We start from the raw sequence: 16,902 nt of genomic DNA, 5'->3' as shown, positions 1-16,902 counted from the left end.
TATTAAGTAGGTACATAATAAATATAATTAAATAACTTTAAAGTGATAGTATCTAGGGACAATTAACTTTGTGTCAGAATTTATGGCTAGGCTAGGTAAAATGAATCAGTTCAAGAAAATTTAATACCTAAATTTTGAAGTTTTTTGATTATTTTAGAGGAGCGCGCGAGCACTGAAGCCAAAGCCATCCTTTGACGTATAGATATTACAAGTGTATAGATATAAGTATTGCGCGTTACAGATTTAAATTATCTTATAGATGACCACTAAGAAGTCACTGATCTCGCGGCTGAGGCACAAACGCTTATTTATATTATTCCCGTATTCTGGGCCCTTATTCGACATGCTAAAAGTGACGTTTCGTGTTGATTTCCATTTGATGTGAGAAATATTGTGACTTGTCGAATTGCTATTATCACCACCTGTCAGTGAACAATATCCACACTAGAGGCGGGGCGTTGTACCGGAATAGTTTTTGGAATAGGTTATTTGTAATAGACTACTTTTAGCTTGTCGAGTATTTAAAAGTACGGACTTTGATTTTTGAAATAAAACAAATATGAAACTTTTATCACCTCGTACCTCCATTCTTACCGTTACTTTAGGTAAAATAAAATTTTGTTAACAGATGGTCGTCTGGGTGTCTGTTGTATCTAAAAATAATGTAATAATATATAACAAAAATATGACAATAGATTCATAGCCTTCACTCAAAACGTCACCATATTTCCGACCCTTACCGAAATAATAAGTCGATATTTGTATAAATAATCCTTATTTGTAAGACGCCTAAGCACGGCAAATACGTAAACTGCCTATTGGGGGTCATACTCGTAAAACTGGTATTTTAGACGTACTTTTGGTACGAGTAACAGAGACGTACTTTTGGTACGCAGTCCCAGCTCTAGTCAGGATTCTAGTTGTCAAATATAAGCGTGTCGAATACGTATTAGTTAACTGTCAAATCAAATTAGATCAACGGTAGACTTTTTTGTCGATGGGTATGGCTGCCATGTTTGGATTTATGACATTTAAAAGGGGATCCTAAGGCAGAGAGCAGTTTTTTCTGTACGATTTTGATTCTTCTACTGGACGCAAGATGGAGTTAGCTGCCAAATTCCGATCAGGCTGACGCAACTAGGAAGAAAAAAGTTTTGTATGGAATTTGTTTCGCAAATCATTGCCAACGAAGAAAAAGAAAACGTCAGTGCTATTTATTCTGTCAAGTTTACATCAAGTCTACTGTCAGCCTAATTGCTTTGTTTGTTTTGAAGGCTTCAATGTTTTGTTCGGGTATTTCGTGTTATTTCTTTATTATTTCGTGAAAAAATCGAAAATAGTCAACCGTGATCAGAGTAAAGAGCGAGTTTGTTACAATGCCAGCGAGAAAACGGTTTACTAAGTGTGAAATATGTGGCAAGCGAGCCACTCGAGAAAATCACGTAAAAAGGGATTTTATGGCGAAATTTCCCTTGGATGAAGACTGGTAAGTATTGCTTTAGATACTTTTGACCTTATTTTGGGTCAGCAGGCTATAAACACATCGAAAATTAGATATTTTACATTATTTTTCGTTGTGAACTAGGGATGTACTATAACTATCGATAACTAGTTTTATTTGTATATCAGTGTAAACCTTACTTCTTACCACCAAGGTCAAGCGCAATATTGACTCGGCAGGGGCTTTTGATGGCGCTGTGGTCAATGATGCGGAGCCTAGAGCCTTTAGATCTTTCTCGGTCGTTAAGACCATTGAGTCTAAAGTGTTTGAGGGTGACCTCAAAGGCGCAGTTCGAGTGTTGATGTCTGATGATGGGGTGGCTCCTTCGACCCCAGAGACTCTTAACGCCTTGCGGTTGAAGCATCCGGCCCCGTCTCGGCCGTTGATATTTCCACAGGACCCGGATGGTTCATTCGCGCCTTTGACGGTTAAGCCGGAGGATGTGGCCCTCGCTCTCAGCTCGTTCAACAGTTGTTCTGCTGCCGGCTTAGACGGTATCCGCCCGGCTCATTTAAAGGAGCTTACCTCGGTGTCAGCGGGCGATAACGGGTTGCGCTTGCTGGAAAGCTTGGCAAAGCTGTGCAGTTTTTTGCTGGCTGGTCGGTTAAATGCTACGGTTTGCCCTTATGTGTATGGAGCCTCCTTGTGTGCGCTTTCGAAGAGAGACGGCGGTTTGAGGCCGATTGCAATAGGTAGCACGTTTCGTCGCCTAACGGCTAAGATTGGGTGTAGGTCAGTCAGGGAAGAAATGGCCGCTTATCTTCGTCCTTGTCAGCTGGGATTTGGTACGAGGCTAGGTTGTGAGGCTGCTATCCACGCAACAAGGGCGTTTACTACGGATCCAGGGAATGAGGGGTGCATTGTTGTCAAGCTGGACATTAAGAATGCCTTTAATTCCGTCGAGCGCGACGTTTTGTTGGCGGAAGTAAGGGAGAAGGTGCCATCTCTCTACCCTTTTCTTTTCCAGGTGTATTCCTCTCCTTCTAATCTTTTTTATGACGGATCCCTCCTTCTTTCGCAGGTTGGGGCACAGCAGGGGGACCCTCTTGGCCCTCTGATTTTTAGTCTCGCGATACATAAAGCCGTCTCCGGGCTGAAATCCCCACTCAACATCTGGTACTTGGATGACGGTACTATCGGGGGTAAGCCTCTGGAAGTTCAACAAGATTTGCTTGCCCTTCTTCCGCGATTTCGAGACCTGGGGCTGGAGGTAAACTCTAGCAAATGTGAGTTTTTTCCCTGTGGCGTCGAGTCTCAGCTTACCTTCAGTTTATTTAGCGACTTGCTCCCTGGACTCAAGGAGTTGTCACCCCGGACTTTTAATCTTTTGGGGTCTCCCATTTTTTCGGAGGCTATCCCCGAGGCCTTCGAGGTGAGAAGACAGCTTCTTTTGAGCGCGGGGGATAAGTTAAAGAAGATTTCTGCGCATGTGTCACTGGTTCTGTTGAGGTCCTGTTTCGCCGTTCCCAGAGTCACCTACTTTTTGCGCACTGTGCCAGCCTGGCTATGCCCCAGGCTTATTGACTCGTTCGATAGCGTTTTAAAGGATTCGGTAGAGTCAATGTTGAACGTCTCCCTTAATGCGGATCAATGGGATCTGGCCTCCCTTCCCATTCGATCGGGTGGGCTAGGCGTGAGGCGCGTACGGGACGTTAGCTTGCCGGCATTTCTGGCGTCGGCGGCGGGAGTCGTGGACCTTGTCACTCAAATTTTATCTCCAGATGGTGACAAGGTATCCATACCTTTCGCCGCGGAAGCTTTGGAGGCTTGGCGGGCTCTCAACCCTGAGGCAACGGCGCCGGAGAGACCGGATCGTCAGCGTCTGTGGGATGACGTGGGGGTTAAACGGGTGCTCGGTAACTTAGTGGGGTGTGCGGTGGGTGTAGACAGGGCGAGGATGCTCGCAGTGTCGAAGCCGGAGTCGGGAGCGTGGCTTCACGCGCTTCCCTCTCCGCACTTGGGTACACTGCTTGACAACGACTCGACGCGGATTGCAGTTGCTCTTCGCCTGGGCTGTGCAGTGTGTGAACCCCACGCTTGTATCTGCGGTACTAGGGTGGAGAGCAGCGGTCATCACGCGTTGAGTTGTGGTCGGTGTGCAGGGAGGTTTCCGCGGCACCACGCGCTTAATGATATCGTGCGGAGAGCGCTAGTTTCTGCAAACGTCCCGTGCGTGCTGGAACCTCCGGGCCTCAGTCGCTCTGATGGGAAGAGACCTGATGGGTTGACGTTGGTTCCTTGGGAGAAGGGGAAATGTTTAGTGTGGGACGCAACGTGTGTCAGCACTTTCGCGGCGTCGCATATTGGCCGTACGGTGAGGATGGCAGGGGCAGCGGCCGAGTTGGCTGCGGTTCGCAAGCGGGAGAAATATGAGGTCCTTGCGAACTATTTATTTGTCCCGCTTGCTGTAGAAACCGCCGGGTGCTGGTGTGCCGAGGCCATGGCCTTTTTCGAGGAAGTGGGGAGACGCATGCGAGAGAGAGGGTTGGATCCTCGCTCAGGGACCTTCCTGATGCAAAGATTATCCATAGCCGTTCAACGTGGCAACGCGGCGAGTGTCATGGGTACTTTTGCGTCGGGGGGGTCGTGGGGTGAATTTCTAGTATAGGGTGTTATTTAGGTTAGGTTAGTAGTAAAGACCTGAATTTTTTTTAATTGTGTAATTAGTAATTAGTATTTAAATATTGTATTTCAAATTAGTATTAAATTATTTTTAATTTCAATATTAAATTAATTATACGTGAAATAACAAATATTATCTCAGTGTAAATAATTAAATTAAATATGTGAAATTTCCTTAGAACTAGCATGCAATATGACCATAATTAATTCGTCGAAGATTAATAATGCATAAATTATCTATTACTTATGCATTAATGGTCATTAGTATAACATATTTTTTTATCTAGTGATTATTTAATATATTAACCTAAAATATAAGAAAATTAATCTCTGTTTTTATGATAAATAAAGAAATATTATAGGACATTATTACACAAACTGACTTAGTACTAAAGTATGAATGGCATGTGTTGTGGGTACTTAGACAACAATATATATATATATATATACCCACAACACATGCCATTCATACTTTAGTACTAAGTCAGTTTGTGTAATAATGTATATATATATGAACATAGACCTAATTTATAAGTATTTATAAATACATAGAAAATACCCATGTCTCAGGAACAAATATTCATGCTCATCACACTAATAAATGCCCGTTCCAGGATTTGAACCTGGGACCATCGGCTTCATAGGCAGGGTCGCTGCCAACAAGGCCAGACCCGTTCTCATGATTAACAGACATATAAATACATAAAAAGTTAAAGCATTGATAAAGGGTTGTTGATAACTGGATGCCGAAAAAACATGATTTATAGATGCATATTAGCGCGAAATAATCAGTTGATCATCTCATTAGCAAACACATGGAATATAAACTGTAGATAAAGTCATGTTTTTCCAAGGCTGTATGTTTTCAGATGCAGGCAGTGGGCCAAATTTGTTGGGAACGAAGACCTGATACATCTTCCCATAGAAAAGTTACATTTATTCAAACATGTATGTGCACATCATTATGAAAATCAAGCATTTCATAAAATAAAAAAACACGACTTAAAAACTGTATTAAAATAATTCGGGTCCACATTAAGCCCGACCAGATAGTAGTCCAATTAAGAACTATCCACTATATAACATACAACTTAAATGTGGACTCGATGCTAACCTGATTTCGAGTACAAAATTTGTAGACAGGAGCCTATGTTTCAACCCTCCCCATTTTATCGATATCGATAAGAATCGTAAGCGTGTAGCGTACTACACTATTTAAATCGCTTATGTTGGTACTATGGTTCTTTGACAGTTCTTTGTCGTACATTTTGGTAATGATTTGCGAAACAAACTGATTCCACTCGCTAGTATGGAAATCCCGTCTCTTAAAACGTAGTGATTATATGCTCTTTGACAATGACATGCAGTTGCGTCGATGTAGATCTATCATAAAAACGTACATGTGACGCATGTGACAATTGTCCAGGATTAAAAAAATATCTTGACAATTAACATAAAGCAATACAATACCACAAAATGTCAACAAGAAAACAGATTTATTATAAAAATACAAATTATATACAAAGCTTCATTTTAAAACCAATGGTCGTGGGTTCTAACCCCGGCTCTTAACAATGTGCATCTTGTAACATGTACCGATTGCTTTTCAGTAAAGTAAAATATATTATCATGAGGAAGATGGAATATCCCCAATAAGGTATATTTTCCCCTCTGGGTTAGAAGGTCAGATAGTAGCGAGACAGGGAGATATAGTGAAGAATGTTAGGCTAGTTTTTTTTTTTCAAAATTTGAAAACGAACGCAACAGCATGCTCAAAGCCCCCTGTGAGTCAGAATCTGTTAAATTTAGGCTTAAGACGAAACAGGAGGTGAGCCCGTACACAAATTTGAGATTTTTAGGTAAAAGGTAAAAAATATCGCCGTCGCGCTGACGAGTGTGACACCCCGTACCTAACTAAAGACTATCCCTTGTGTGTGTACCAACAAACCAAATTTTAGACAAATATGAAACGTCTTCTTCTTCTTTGTCGTTGTACTCTTTGCAGAGCGTCGTGGTCAACTGCTAATATCAGGCGCAGATGTTGCTTGCCGTACGATTTCTCGCCATTTTTCGCGGTTGGGGGCCATTCTGGCAAATGCGTTCAGGGGACCCTTCATGGCAGATTTGATTTGGTCAGTCAATCGCATAGGTGGCCTTTTGCGCGGTCTTTTTCCGTTTGCTCTACCCTGCACCACTAGACGCTCTATGGAGTCGTTGTTCCTCTTCGAGACGTGACCGAAAAAACTGAGTATGCGGGTCTTTACGAGAGTCGGAAGGCGCTGCTTGATACGGAGTTCTTTAAGGATGGAGACATTAGTCCGAAACTCGGTCCAGGATATCCCCAGCATTTTCCTCCAGCACCATATTTCTAGGCCGTCTATCGTCTTCTCCTCTGTCTTTCGGATAGTCCAGGTCTCCGCAGGGTATAAGAATATAGGGAAAACGAGGGCCCATACAAGCCGAATCTCGTGGTGTTTGTGACGTTTCGGTGATACGTAGCCTATACGTAAAAACTAGCCAAGACAAATCCTTTATAATTTCAGGATTTTCTACACAGCACAGAACATGGCACCCATATAGATCTCAATTCCGTTGTCGGCGAGTCAACAACGACACATATTCTTAATATTGAACTTAATTGGTTCTCATTTCACATTTATGTTTTAAATTAATTATAGGCATAGACATACCATATCCTATTGTAAGTACAAAGTTTCAGAGCAATCTAGCTAGCCGATTTAAAATGAGAGCGAAACTACATTTGTATGGAGAACCGAATTTGCTGCGGACGCACAATGTAGCATAATCGGATTAGGACCAACCTCGAAATCTCTGTAACAGTCATGAAATTTATTATGTATATAAATTAAAGGCCCCATTTTTCATGCCCAAACCATTTAACATTTGGGAACCTCGAGGAATCCGAGCCATCTTGGAAAATGTGTACCATCAACACAACAGTCACCATTAAAACTTATTAAATTCTACACAAAAAAGTCCTCGATATCTTTGCGGAACAATACATCTTGTTATAGAGAATACTTGCTGAATCTAAGTTTAACGCTTATACACTTCCAGGGGACATTCTCTTAAAAGGAAACTCGGAGGAATATGAATTCTATTTTTAACTATACATTTGTACGTGGTCTACCCCAATATTAACATTTTACTCTACTGCGACTAAACCAGAAAGAAGGGTTATGGGTGTAAGTACTGATGTTTCAGTACACCCAGTAGCTAGGTATTAGGATACTGGACGGATTTTTTTAAATGACATATCGTTAGATTCCTCTTGCCATTCACAACCTACTTTTACTTGTTCTATTAAAGAAAAATCAATACAGCCGCCTTGAGAGGACTCCGAATATTAAATCATATTTTTTCTTCTAGCGCCTAAACTATTGAGCGGAGTACAGTAAAACAGACATCAGTAGATCCACAGTTAGTATACAAGTGCTATGCAATACAAAGTTACTAAAATTAACGGAAGAAAAAAGTTTATGGCTAAATAATACGTCATTTAAAAAATCCGTCCAGTATCCTAAGCTACAGGCTGTCCTGAATCCTCAGTACTTATACCCATAACCCTACTTTCTGGTTAAGTTGCAGTCAAGTAAAATATTGATATTGGGGTAGATTATGTACAAATGTATAGTTAAAAGTGGAATTTTTATTCTTCCAAGTTTCCTATTAAGAGAATATCGCATGAAGGGTATAAGGGCTAAATCTGGGTTTAGCAAGTATTTTTTAAAGCAAGATAATTTTTTTTCGCAAAGATGTCTAAAACTATTTTATGTAGAATTTTATAAGCTTGAATGTTGCCTTACACGATTATTGAATAAAGAACGTAGATTTAGAGTAAAACGCGGATTTCTCCTGGATGGTCCACATTTTCCAAGATGGCTGCGGTTCCTCGAGGTCCCCAAATGTCAAATGGTGTGGGCATGAAAAAGGGGCCTTTAACGTATATACATACCAAATTTCATGACTGTTCAGACATTTCGAGTTTGGTCCTAATCCGACTGTGCTAATGCAACTATGTAGCATGTACGTAAACTGTAACTGTACTGCGGACTCAACCTTCTCGTTATATTTTTTTAAGTATTAACGTTGACATAGTAACGAAAATAATAAACACGTCAATTGAAGTAAACAATATTATTATATGCAAGAAAATTTTGCAAAATAGGTACATTAATGATTAATATGTAAAACACCATTAATTATTGAATTAAAATTATGATTTTGTGTTAAAAAATATGAGACCAATGATACAGCCCGATTACACGGGCTACATATTAAAAATGATTATCATGGAAACAGTAAATATACACAGGTGAACAAAGTTATAGTAAAATAGGTGCATAATTTCAGAGCTTGCCTGGCCCACCTGTACCACCTACCATGACCACGGCCGTCTCCTACTATTATTTTTTTCTAATACCTATGGCCTTACTAGCGAACAGTATTCCATGTTCTTGATCCAGAATTTAAACCCTTAACTACATATTTGTGGCACTTGGGGTTGAATTTGAAACTCTAGGGCAATAGCTTTAGCGTGGCTCTATGAGAGCGCCTTATATAGGCTTCTGGTGACCAGAGGATCAGCATTGTTAACCAGCGCGGAAATGCACCCAGTCTTCTGAGCACCTTACCGAGCGACCAGAATATAGGGCAAATATTTTATGTATACGTTTTTGACTTAAGTGTTTTTATCAGTTTTATATTTAAACTTACAGATGTCGAACTACCAGCAAAGTTTTTGAAGAGTTGTAGTTTTTATATTTCCTAGTACCAAACTGATACAAGAAATTGGAACATCAGTAAATAATCTACACCGAAGACAATGAAATATAGTCACATAATACTTTAATGTTTTATTTTATTAAAGAAATCGGTAAAAAAATGTGTTAACTGAAAAAGATAGATTTTATTTTATTTGTAGTTGAATAACAAAATATGTATTTAATCTCCTTTTAACATAGGAATTCTCTTTGTGTAGGTACATATAAATAATAGGTACTTAGGTCTTGGTAAGTACAGTAGGTCTTATCTTAATAATTTGAGATCTCATACATGCGTTCCGATATATCTGATGGCGACTGTACATACAATGGGGTCGCGTATACGACTACAAAGAACATTAAAATAGTTGTTGATAGACCAAGTGAGCGAGCTACTATGGTACCTATCTTTATATAAATTTTATGTATTATGTAATAGCGCAATACAGATTTTTTTTTTGACAAATGTAGTATTATTTTTATAGTAATAAAGGTTATTCATGAACCATCTCGTAATTTAAAAAAACGGACTTTATCTCTAAATCATATGCCTTATATTTACAGATGTGTTAGGTTACAACTTGGTTCGTGAACGTGGTTTAGAAGCAACTTGAGACTGGGTGCGGAGTAAATTGCATCAATTTTTTTTACAATTTTGAGCGTTTATAGGAGAATATGTGGAGCGAGCATTATTCGACGTGTAGGTGTGGGTTCAACAAAAAAATCGCATGTCAATAGTTCTTTATTGTCGTTAAAATTCAATTAATAATCGCCTTTATCGACCATCAACTGTGTGGTCACTTTTTAATTGATTGACGTTGTCAGGTACAGTTTCACTACTCGCCGCCGCATTGTTCATAGCGCATTACTTATCCTATCGAATACAAGATGTCGCTGATTTCTGTAAACTTATGTTTAAAAAAAAAGACGCTTTACTCTATGCCATATATTGTAGGAAAGGAAGGGTATTCCCTGTCGTACGTCAAAAAATCCAAGATGGTGCCCAAGCCCATGGACAAAAAAGTCTAGCAATAAAATCAACACTTGTCAAAATTTGACATTAGCAATCCACAGTCAGGTGACAATCAAATCAAACCGAACCACTTCGAGTTCAGAGCCATTTCAAACTATATAGTAGTAATAAACAAAGTTGATTTTTGTTTGATTATTTTTTCTATGAATGAGTTTTGATTGTTCCAAATGATAATATCCACAGTTGATAGAATCAACACTTGATACAATCAACATGCGATAGAATCAAGTGTTGATTTGATGTGGACGCGAAATTTGACAGTTGTGCATCTCGAATAAGGCCCCTGATTTCCGTTCTTCCTATAAATTTACAAAATATTTGAATGTAAGTATGAGTAGGTAAATAGTTGCTAATATTTAATTTATTTTTCAATTAAAATGTAAGAAATTGAACCTTTTCGAGCGTGTTGATGGCCCACATGGCCATGTTGGCAACCAGCAGGAAGGTGACCAGCTGGCGGCCGGGCTTGTCCCGTCTCTGCTCCGACGTGCTGCTACGCCTCCACCAGGCGTCGATTATGAACAGGGATTGAAGTATGGTCTGTAATTGTTTTATTTATTGTTATGTTTAATAGGTACTTCCTAGTTACATTTCGTACTTTCACAGTATATCAGGCTAAACATGCAAGTAATTATTATATATCGTATATCGTCTTTGGTTTGCACTTATCGTTCCCAAAAAAACTACCTATTTTAAGGTTTTCAATAATAAAGGAATATCTTCCATGGAGCTTGAAGTTAGGTGGCTGAAGCTGCACTCAGGTGGCAAAGCAAGACATGCGTAAAAAATAAAACAAAAACGCGGCGTACGTTGTTTTACCCTTGACCGAGTGGAAATGGTATATACCTAATATGCTTTTAGGGGAACACATTCCTGTTCGGGTATTATATAGTTAGTCGTGGACTATGTGGTTTTGTATAAAGGATTTGTGATAATGTATGATGAGCGATGATTCTTAGAAAGATTTTAATCTGAAGAGAGCGAGACTATATTTTGTTGGACGGTTTTAAAAGATTACTTATAAGTGCAATTTTTATAAGATTCATTGATAAAGTCTGTACCTGATTGAGCGATAAGAACTCCGAGAAGAATCCGGTGAGGCCAGCGCTGTTGTTGTTTGCCAGCGTATGGTGGCAGCCGATCAAGCTGAACATGCAGTACACGAACATGCCTGACTGCGCCAGGATTAAGAGCGACGTGTCCAGTTGCAGTACGGCTACAAATAACAAATTCCTGGATAGGTATACAACATCTATATTTCACGACGGTCTCGTTTATCGTTGTAAACAAAGCTTATGTAACTTACACGTTTTATGAAAATTAATTGTTAATTAATGTTTTTACATAAATCCTCTATAAAACTATATAAAAATAACTATAGAGTACAAAGCTTTGATAGTAGCTATAAAATGGGATCCTAGCTGAAACACAATAAAAGCGTTATATACTACCTCTAGATTTTCGTTTGTAAGGTAGCACTCTCATTTGTTTTATTGCTGCAAGGCATGCCGCTATAGTAACTGTATATAGGATCAACTCGCATATATTAACTTGAAATATTGCATCCTGAAACATTGAATTTACGAGATATATAACAGTTATTGTAAACTTTGTCGATTAGTGTACTAATAGCGAATGTGTCATAATTACGTTGATTGTAGCCGGATTATTAGTAAGAACGAAGAACATAATGAGAGATATGATGGTGAGCACGATCACTAAAATTCCTGAGAAGAGACCGCGATGTGCGTGAGAACAATCAACGGAGAAATGGTGAAGTGCAGCCCGGCTGCCGTACGGCGAGCCTACGCCTAACATACCAGCTGCAAAATGAGAAAACATAATTTACTCACAACTTCGCATTAACGGTATGAAGTTAAGCCTAAAATAATGATAATAAAAGTAGTAAGGTCAATACAGGTAAGTAAGGGCCAAGTGTGGCTTTACATTAGGGCCCGTTTACACATTGGCTGGTGTTTATAATAAACACAAATCAATGTGTAAGGTAAGTTATTACAGGCCCAATGTCATGGTTCAGCACAGATTAGGTAGGTACCTTAATTGTATTATAGTGTTTTCGTAAATAAATTACAACGATTGACAGGATTAAACAAAAATATTCAGAAAACATAAAAATATTATACAAAGTGTTAAGAAAACTGCAAAATAGACCGGCGAGTATTAATCTTACTTAAGTACCTAAATATTAAATTACTTAAAAGTTATTAATTAATTTATTTTTATACCAAACTGCTGTAAAATTTTCTCAGGGGTCACAGAATTGTTCCTTGATTTATTTTTTGTATTTATATGAAATTTCTTCTCAAAATCTTCGGGGGTGCATTTGACCTGAAATAGAGTTTGATTTGAAACTTTAACAACAAAGGCGTATTACACGTACGTATATGAATATATTTATCTTTATATATATACATATATGTAGTCGAAAAAAATTTTTTTTTCTAAGTAATGAGCAGTGGAAACCTGAACACCATAGCAGTTCAATTGTCTTAGTAAAATATAGCTGCTAGAAATGGAGTTGTATAGGTATGTAAACATACACCGTGATAGCAAATTCTCATAAAATAAACGAATCTGTTTACCTCCTTCCACATTTCGTAAAGAATTACTGCCACGATCAGTGAGTATTCGATCGTGCAAGGAAATAGGAACGGTGATGCATTTTGTAGCAATGCCCCCATAATATTAGCTCTTCGACAGGGTATTTCCAGAGTCCCGTTACTGTGCGTTCCATTTCCACGCGTCACCATCGCATGCTCCAAGTGATGTATCTCGTGCTTTGTTTCTTCCACTAGTACGTACAACCACTCGCACAGATTAGTAGCTATCATGTGCATAAAACCAAATCGTTGTATCATTTTGTAAGTCCCGGATTCGATCTCTTTACTGGTGAGAAATATGAACTGCATTTGCAGTAGAGTTAGCGCCATACGGAGAGCGGGTGTGAAGACAGATAGCACCGTTCGGCAATCATCAGTCATTTCAAAATACTCTCCGAACTCTAAACCGCTATACACCATGGAACCGATGCCGAATGCTGTGGAATACAATTATATTCAACCAACCTACTTGGTCCCTCAAAAAAAAAAAACTTATCAATAACATATCCATGTCATTTTGAACATCGATCGTCCGAGATAGGATTTATGTTTAGTGGCAAATATATAAACTCGTACTAAACACTAATCAATATGTAAACAGACTCTATAGCAAGTCTACACGCTCGTAGGAGCCTTAGCAGATAAAAATAAATTATTGTTTATCTCCGAAATGGAGTTCATTAGAGACCTTAAATTAAGTTACTTTGAGAAAGTAACTTAATTTAAGGTCAGGAATGCACCCTTGAAATTAACGGAAATCAAAAAATACACTGTGTATGATTAATTATATAATTAATCTATAGTTTATTTTATTTACCAATGGCACCGAGCCTCAAGTAAAAACTGCCGTAGCGCGATATAGTTTCCTTGTGCTTGGGTTTTTCACTGGTCCCCGGTTTTGCGTTTTTGTCTTTTTCCTCAGTTTCTTCTAGAAATATATTAGTTAATTAGATCTATACAGTCATTAAAGAACATGTGTAGAGATTTTTTGTAAAACATTTATGCGAATAGAAACGCCGAGAACGCTAGTAGAATGCAAACTAAAGAAGGTAATATTCATTGCGGCTGTAATTATGCAAACAAGATGTGATTTTAATGTCGCATTTTGTTTAACTAAAGCGGATAATTACTTAAGCGTTTATTTTCTTTTCTCCTAAATAACAGAAAAGCTCTCAAGTAACATATTATACTAACTCAATGCACACTTACCATAGTCATGAATAATTATATTAACTGCCTTCTGACGCATCAGGTTCGCGTATTGAAATACCACGAAAATAACTGACACTAGATATAGATATAAATAGAATCCCTGTAAAAAAAAATAAGATTACACAATGTGTAAATCCAAAATGGGCGAAAATATCACCAGATATAGAATTTATCCGTGTAATCATTAACTAAGACTTTTTTTAAGTTACACTTAATTAGGATCCCGTAATTAATTCTTGCAAATTTATCGACCAGCAATGTACAAACATTACGTGACATGACATTGCGAGATACGAGCCTTTTATAGTAATATTAATATTTTAATATTATTAATTTAATATTTTAATTGAATTTCTAAGCAAAATTTATCTTAATATACTTCATCAGTACTATGCTAACTACAGTCGCCAAATATTCGCCCGTATTGAATTTACCCACTGTATGTCATGTATAAACAGATAGATGATAGCGAAAGTTGTTATTTAATTTATCAGGATGGTCGCTTGATTTCTACCTGATAATATGCGTCAGGAACTCCGTTGGCGATGACTTCAGTGATCGGGAATGCCAGGCCCAGCACCACCAATAGTTTAGCGTACAGTGCGGACAGGGCTTTGCTCAAAGCCTCACTGTAAACCAGAAAAGTGCATTCATCTCACACCAAGGTTAACCTGTACCCCTAGTGTAAATTTGACGTACGCGTTTGCGTTAAGATTTATTTTGTATGGGATTTAGAAGAAGCGCGCCAAGCGGGACGTTTTGGAAACGCAAAATCCCATATATAAAATGAGACTTAACGCAAACGCGTACGTCACGTTACGATATCGAATAAATTTACAATAGGTGTTCTGTTTAGCTTGATTACACACTTATTTTTCTCGTTAATAAATATCCTTATTAATCTGTGTTTTTGTAACCTGACTATCACATTTTGTTCAGTTCCGTTTTACGCTTAATTAAGCGTCTAATGTTTCTAATGCTCGCTCTCCTGCACGCATTTTATAGGCCACTGCGCTTAGGGGTAAAACAAAATAGTGATATGTGCTGGAGTCATTGTATTGCTGTGACATTATTTTCTTTACGCAAGTACCAACTTATATATCATTTCATTTCCATATTTTACAATGTTCGCTGGTTGGAAAGTTTCCGTAGCTTTGTGGAGCTGTCTATTAATACAAAAGGGTGTGCCTGTGAATGGTGTTGACGCGTCGTGGATGCCGGAGTGTTGCCTGTGTGGATGAAATAGTATAGGTATAGGCGACGTGGTGCTCTTGTATGTAATATTTGTACTGTTTTGGTTAAACTAGAGTTAAACATATAAACATACCGGCAAGTGGGTTGAGTAACATAATTTTGTTTAAGGTTATCTATAAAAACATAAGAGAAATAACCTTATTTTCATGAAGTGAAGTACCCTACACCTGAAGTACAGGAAGGATGATACTTGAAGCACATCAAGCACAAATTTATTTTTACATTGAGGAGAAAAGGCAGCGATTTATATTTTAATGATATACCTATTCACACTTACGGGGGCGGTAGCGCAATTGGCATTTAAATAGCTGTCTCTCTTGTACACCTACTTACTACACCCAACACCCAGCCCACCAGCCTACCAGCCAAGTAGAAACTGTTGTAATAACCTCATATTATGTATAAAAAAACCGGCCAAGAGCATGTCGGGCCACGCTCAGTGTAGGGTTCCGTAGTTACTCTTCCGTCACAATAAGCTAAACTGGAGCTTAAAGTGTAGTAAATGGTACCTTTCACCCGAGTTAAACAAATAGGCAAATTTGCATAATCAGTACCTAATTAAAGTAAGTCTTTTTACTATGAAGGGAAAACTTTTTGCGATAACTCAAAAACAGCTAAACTGATCATGTCCGCTATAGTTTTCATTTAATGTCTTTCTTAAGCTCTACTTCCACGATTTTTTTCATATTTTTCGGACCCATGGTTCAAAAGTTAGAGGGGGGGACACATTTTTTTTTCTTTCGGAGCGATTATCTCCGAATATATTCACTTTATCAAAAAATGTTTCTTGAAAACCCCTATTAGTTTTGAAAGACCTTTCCAACGATACCCCACACTCTAGGGTTGAAGCGAAAAAAAAATTCACCCCCACTTTACGTGTAGGGGAGGTACCCTAAAAAAAAAAAATTTTTAGATTTTATTGTACGACTTTGTCGGCTTTATTCATTTATATATCCATGCCAAATTTCAGCTTTCTAGCACTAACGACCACGGAGCAAAGCCTCGGACAGACAGACAGACAGACAGACGGATATGGCGAAACTATAAGGGTTCCGTTTTATGCCATTTGGCTACGAAACCCTAAAAAGGATTAACAGAATCAAAATAAATAAGTATAATGACTGGCAGGCGTGTTCTGATTTTAATAACAGATCTGGATTCGTTATGGATCTGATCTGTCAGTGTCGAATGTGACATTTCTTTAACCATAAACGGCACTTTTGACGCTGACAGATCAAATCAAGATCTAATTAATAACCTGTTATTAACATCAGAATACGCGTGTTAGAGTGGCGAACACATGGAAACTGTTATAGGTATTTTGCCATGCAAAACGCAGAATATTTTTTGTGAAGTCAAAATGCTAAGTCGAATACTACTTACACCAAAATGTACCTACTGAAATTATTTACAGTATTAGTAAATACGTTGAGCCAGTTGGTTATTGTTTATAAACGAATTAATTAACTTTATTATTCAAATTCAACTTAAGATATATTTACGAAAAAACTTAAGTTTTCATTGCTTTTTTGTGTTGGTGTAAACTCGAATCGAATAAATTATATTGACCAGATCTAACCCAGAGCGTTGAGTTTTCTGTAGACTCGAGTCCATTTTAAAGAAAACTTATAACATTACTTAAACAGTTTTAATTTTTTTTAAACAATTGTTTGTGTTTGTTTGTTGTAGGTAATATGTATGTATATAAAAACAAGGTATGTTATATATAGTTTTGAAAATGAAACTCATTCGAGGACCTCGAGGTGTTAGCAGCCCTAGAGTGATGTTGCGGTGCGAAGCGTCAGTCGGCGGGTGACGCGGGCTCGTGCGCCGCCACGTGCACCAACCACACGTGCCTTAATTTATGATCGCACT

The 16,902-nt window shown here is 38.3% G+C and overlaps 1 protein-coding gene across 5 annotated transcripts in view; it reads right to left on the bottom strand.

Moving 5' to 3' along the window:
• The window catches only part of LOC133516987 (proton channel OtopLc-like), a 42,286-nt gene that overhangs the window by 1,360 nt on the left and 24,024 nt on the right, over positions 1-16,902 (bottom strand). For all 5 annotated transcript variants that reach the window (XM_061850088.1, XM_061850089.1, XM_061850086.1 and 2 more), the window contains 9 exons: positions 14,288-14,402; positions 13,771-13,873; positions 13,379-13,489; positions 12,544-12,998; positions 12,187-12,289; positions 11,591-11,763; positions 11,392-11,506; positions 11,002-11,156; positions 10,334-10,480 (listed from right to left, as the gene is read on the bottom strand). In XM_061850088.1, coding sequence (XP_061706072.1) covers positions 10,334-10,480; positions 11,002-11,156; positions 11,392-11,506; positions 11,591-11,763; positions 12,187-12,289; positions 12,544-12,998; positions 13,379-13,489; positions 13,771-13,873; positions 14,288-14,402 — 1,477 coding nt within the window. The remainder of the gene's footprint in view (positions 1-10,333; positions 10,481-11,001; positions 11,157-11,391; positions 11,507-11,590; positions 11,764-12,186; positions 12,290-12,543; positions 12,999-13,378; positions 13,490-13,770; positions 13,874-14,287; positions 14,403-16,902) is intronic.

This window comes from Cydia pomonella, chromosome 4 (genome assembly GCF_033807575.1).
Source record: "Cydia pomonella isolate Wapato2018A chromosome 4, ilCydPomo1, whole genome shotgun sequence".
Taxonomy (NCBI): Eukaryota; Metazoa; Arthropoda; class Insecta; order Lepidoptera; family Tortricidae; genus Cydia; species Cydia pomonella.
The sequence above is the reverse complement of the archived record's forward strand: the minus strand, read 5'-3'. Positions and strand labels throughout refer to the sequence as shown.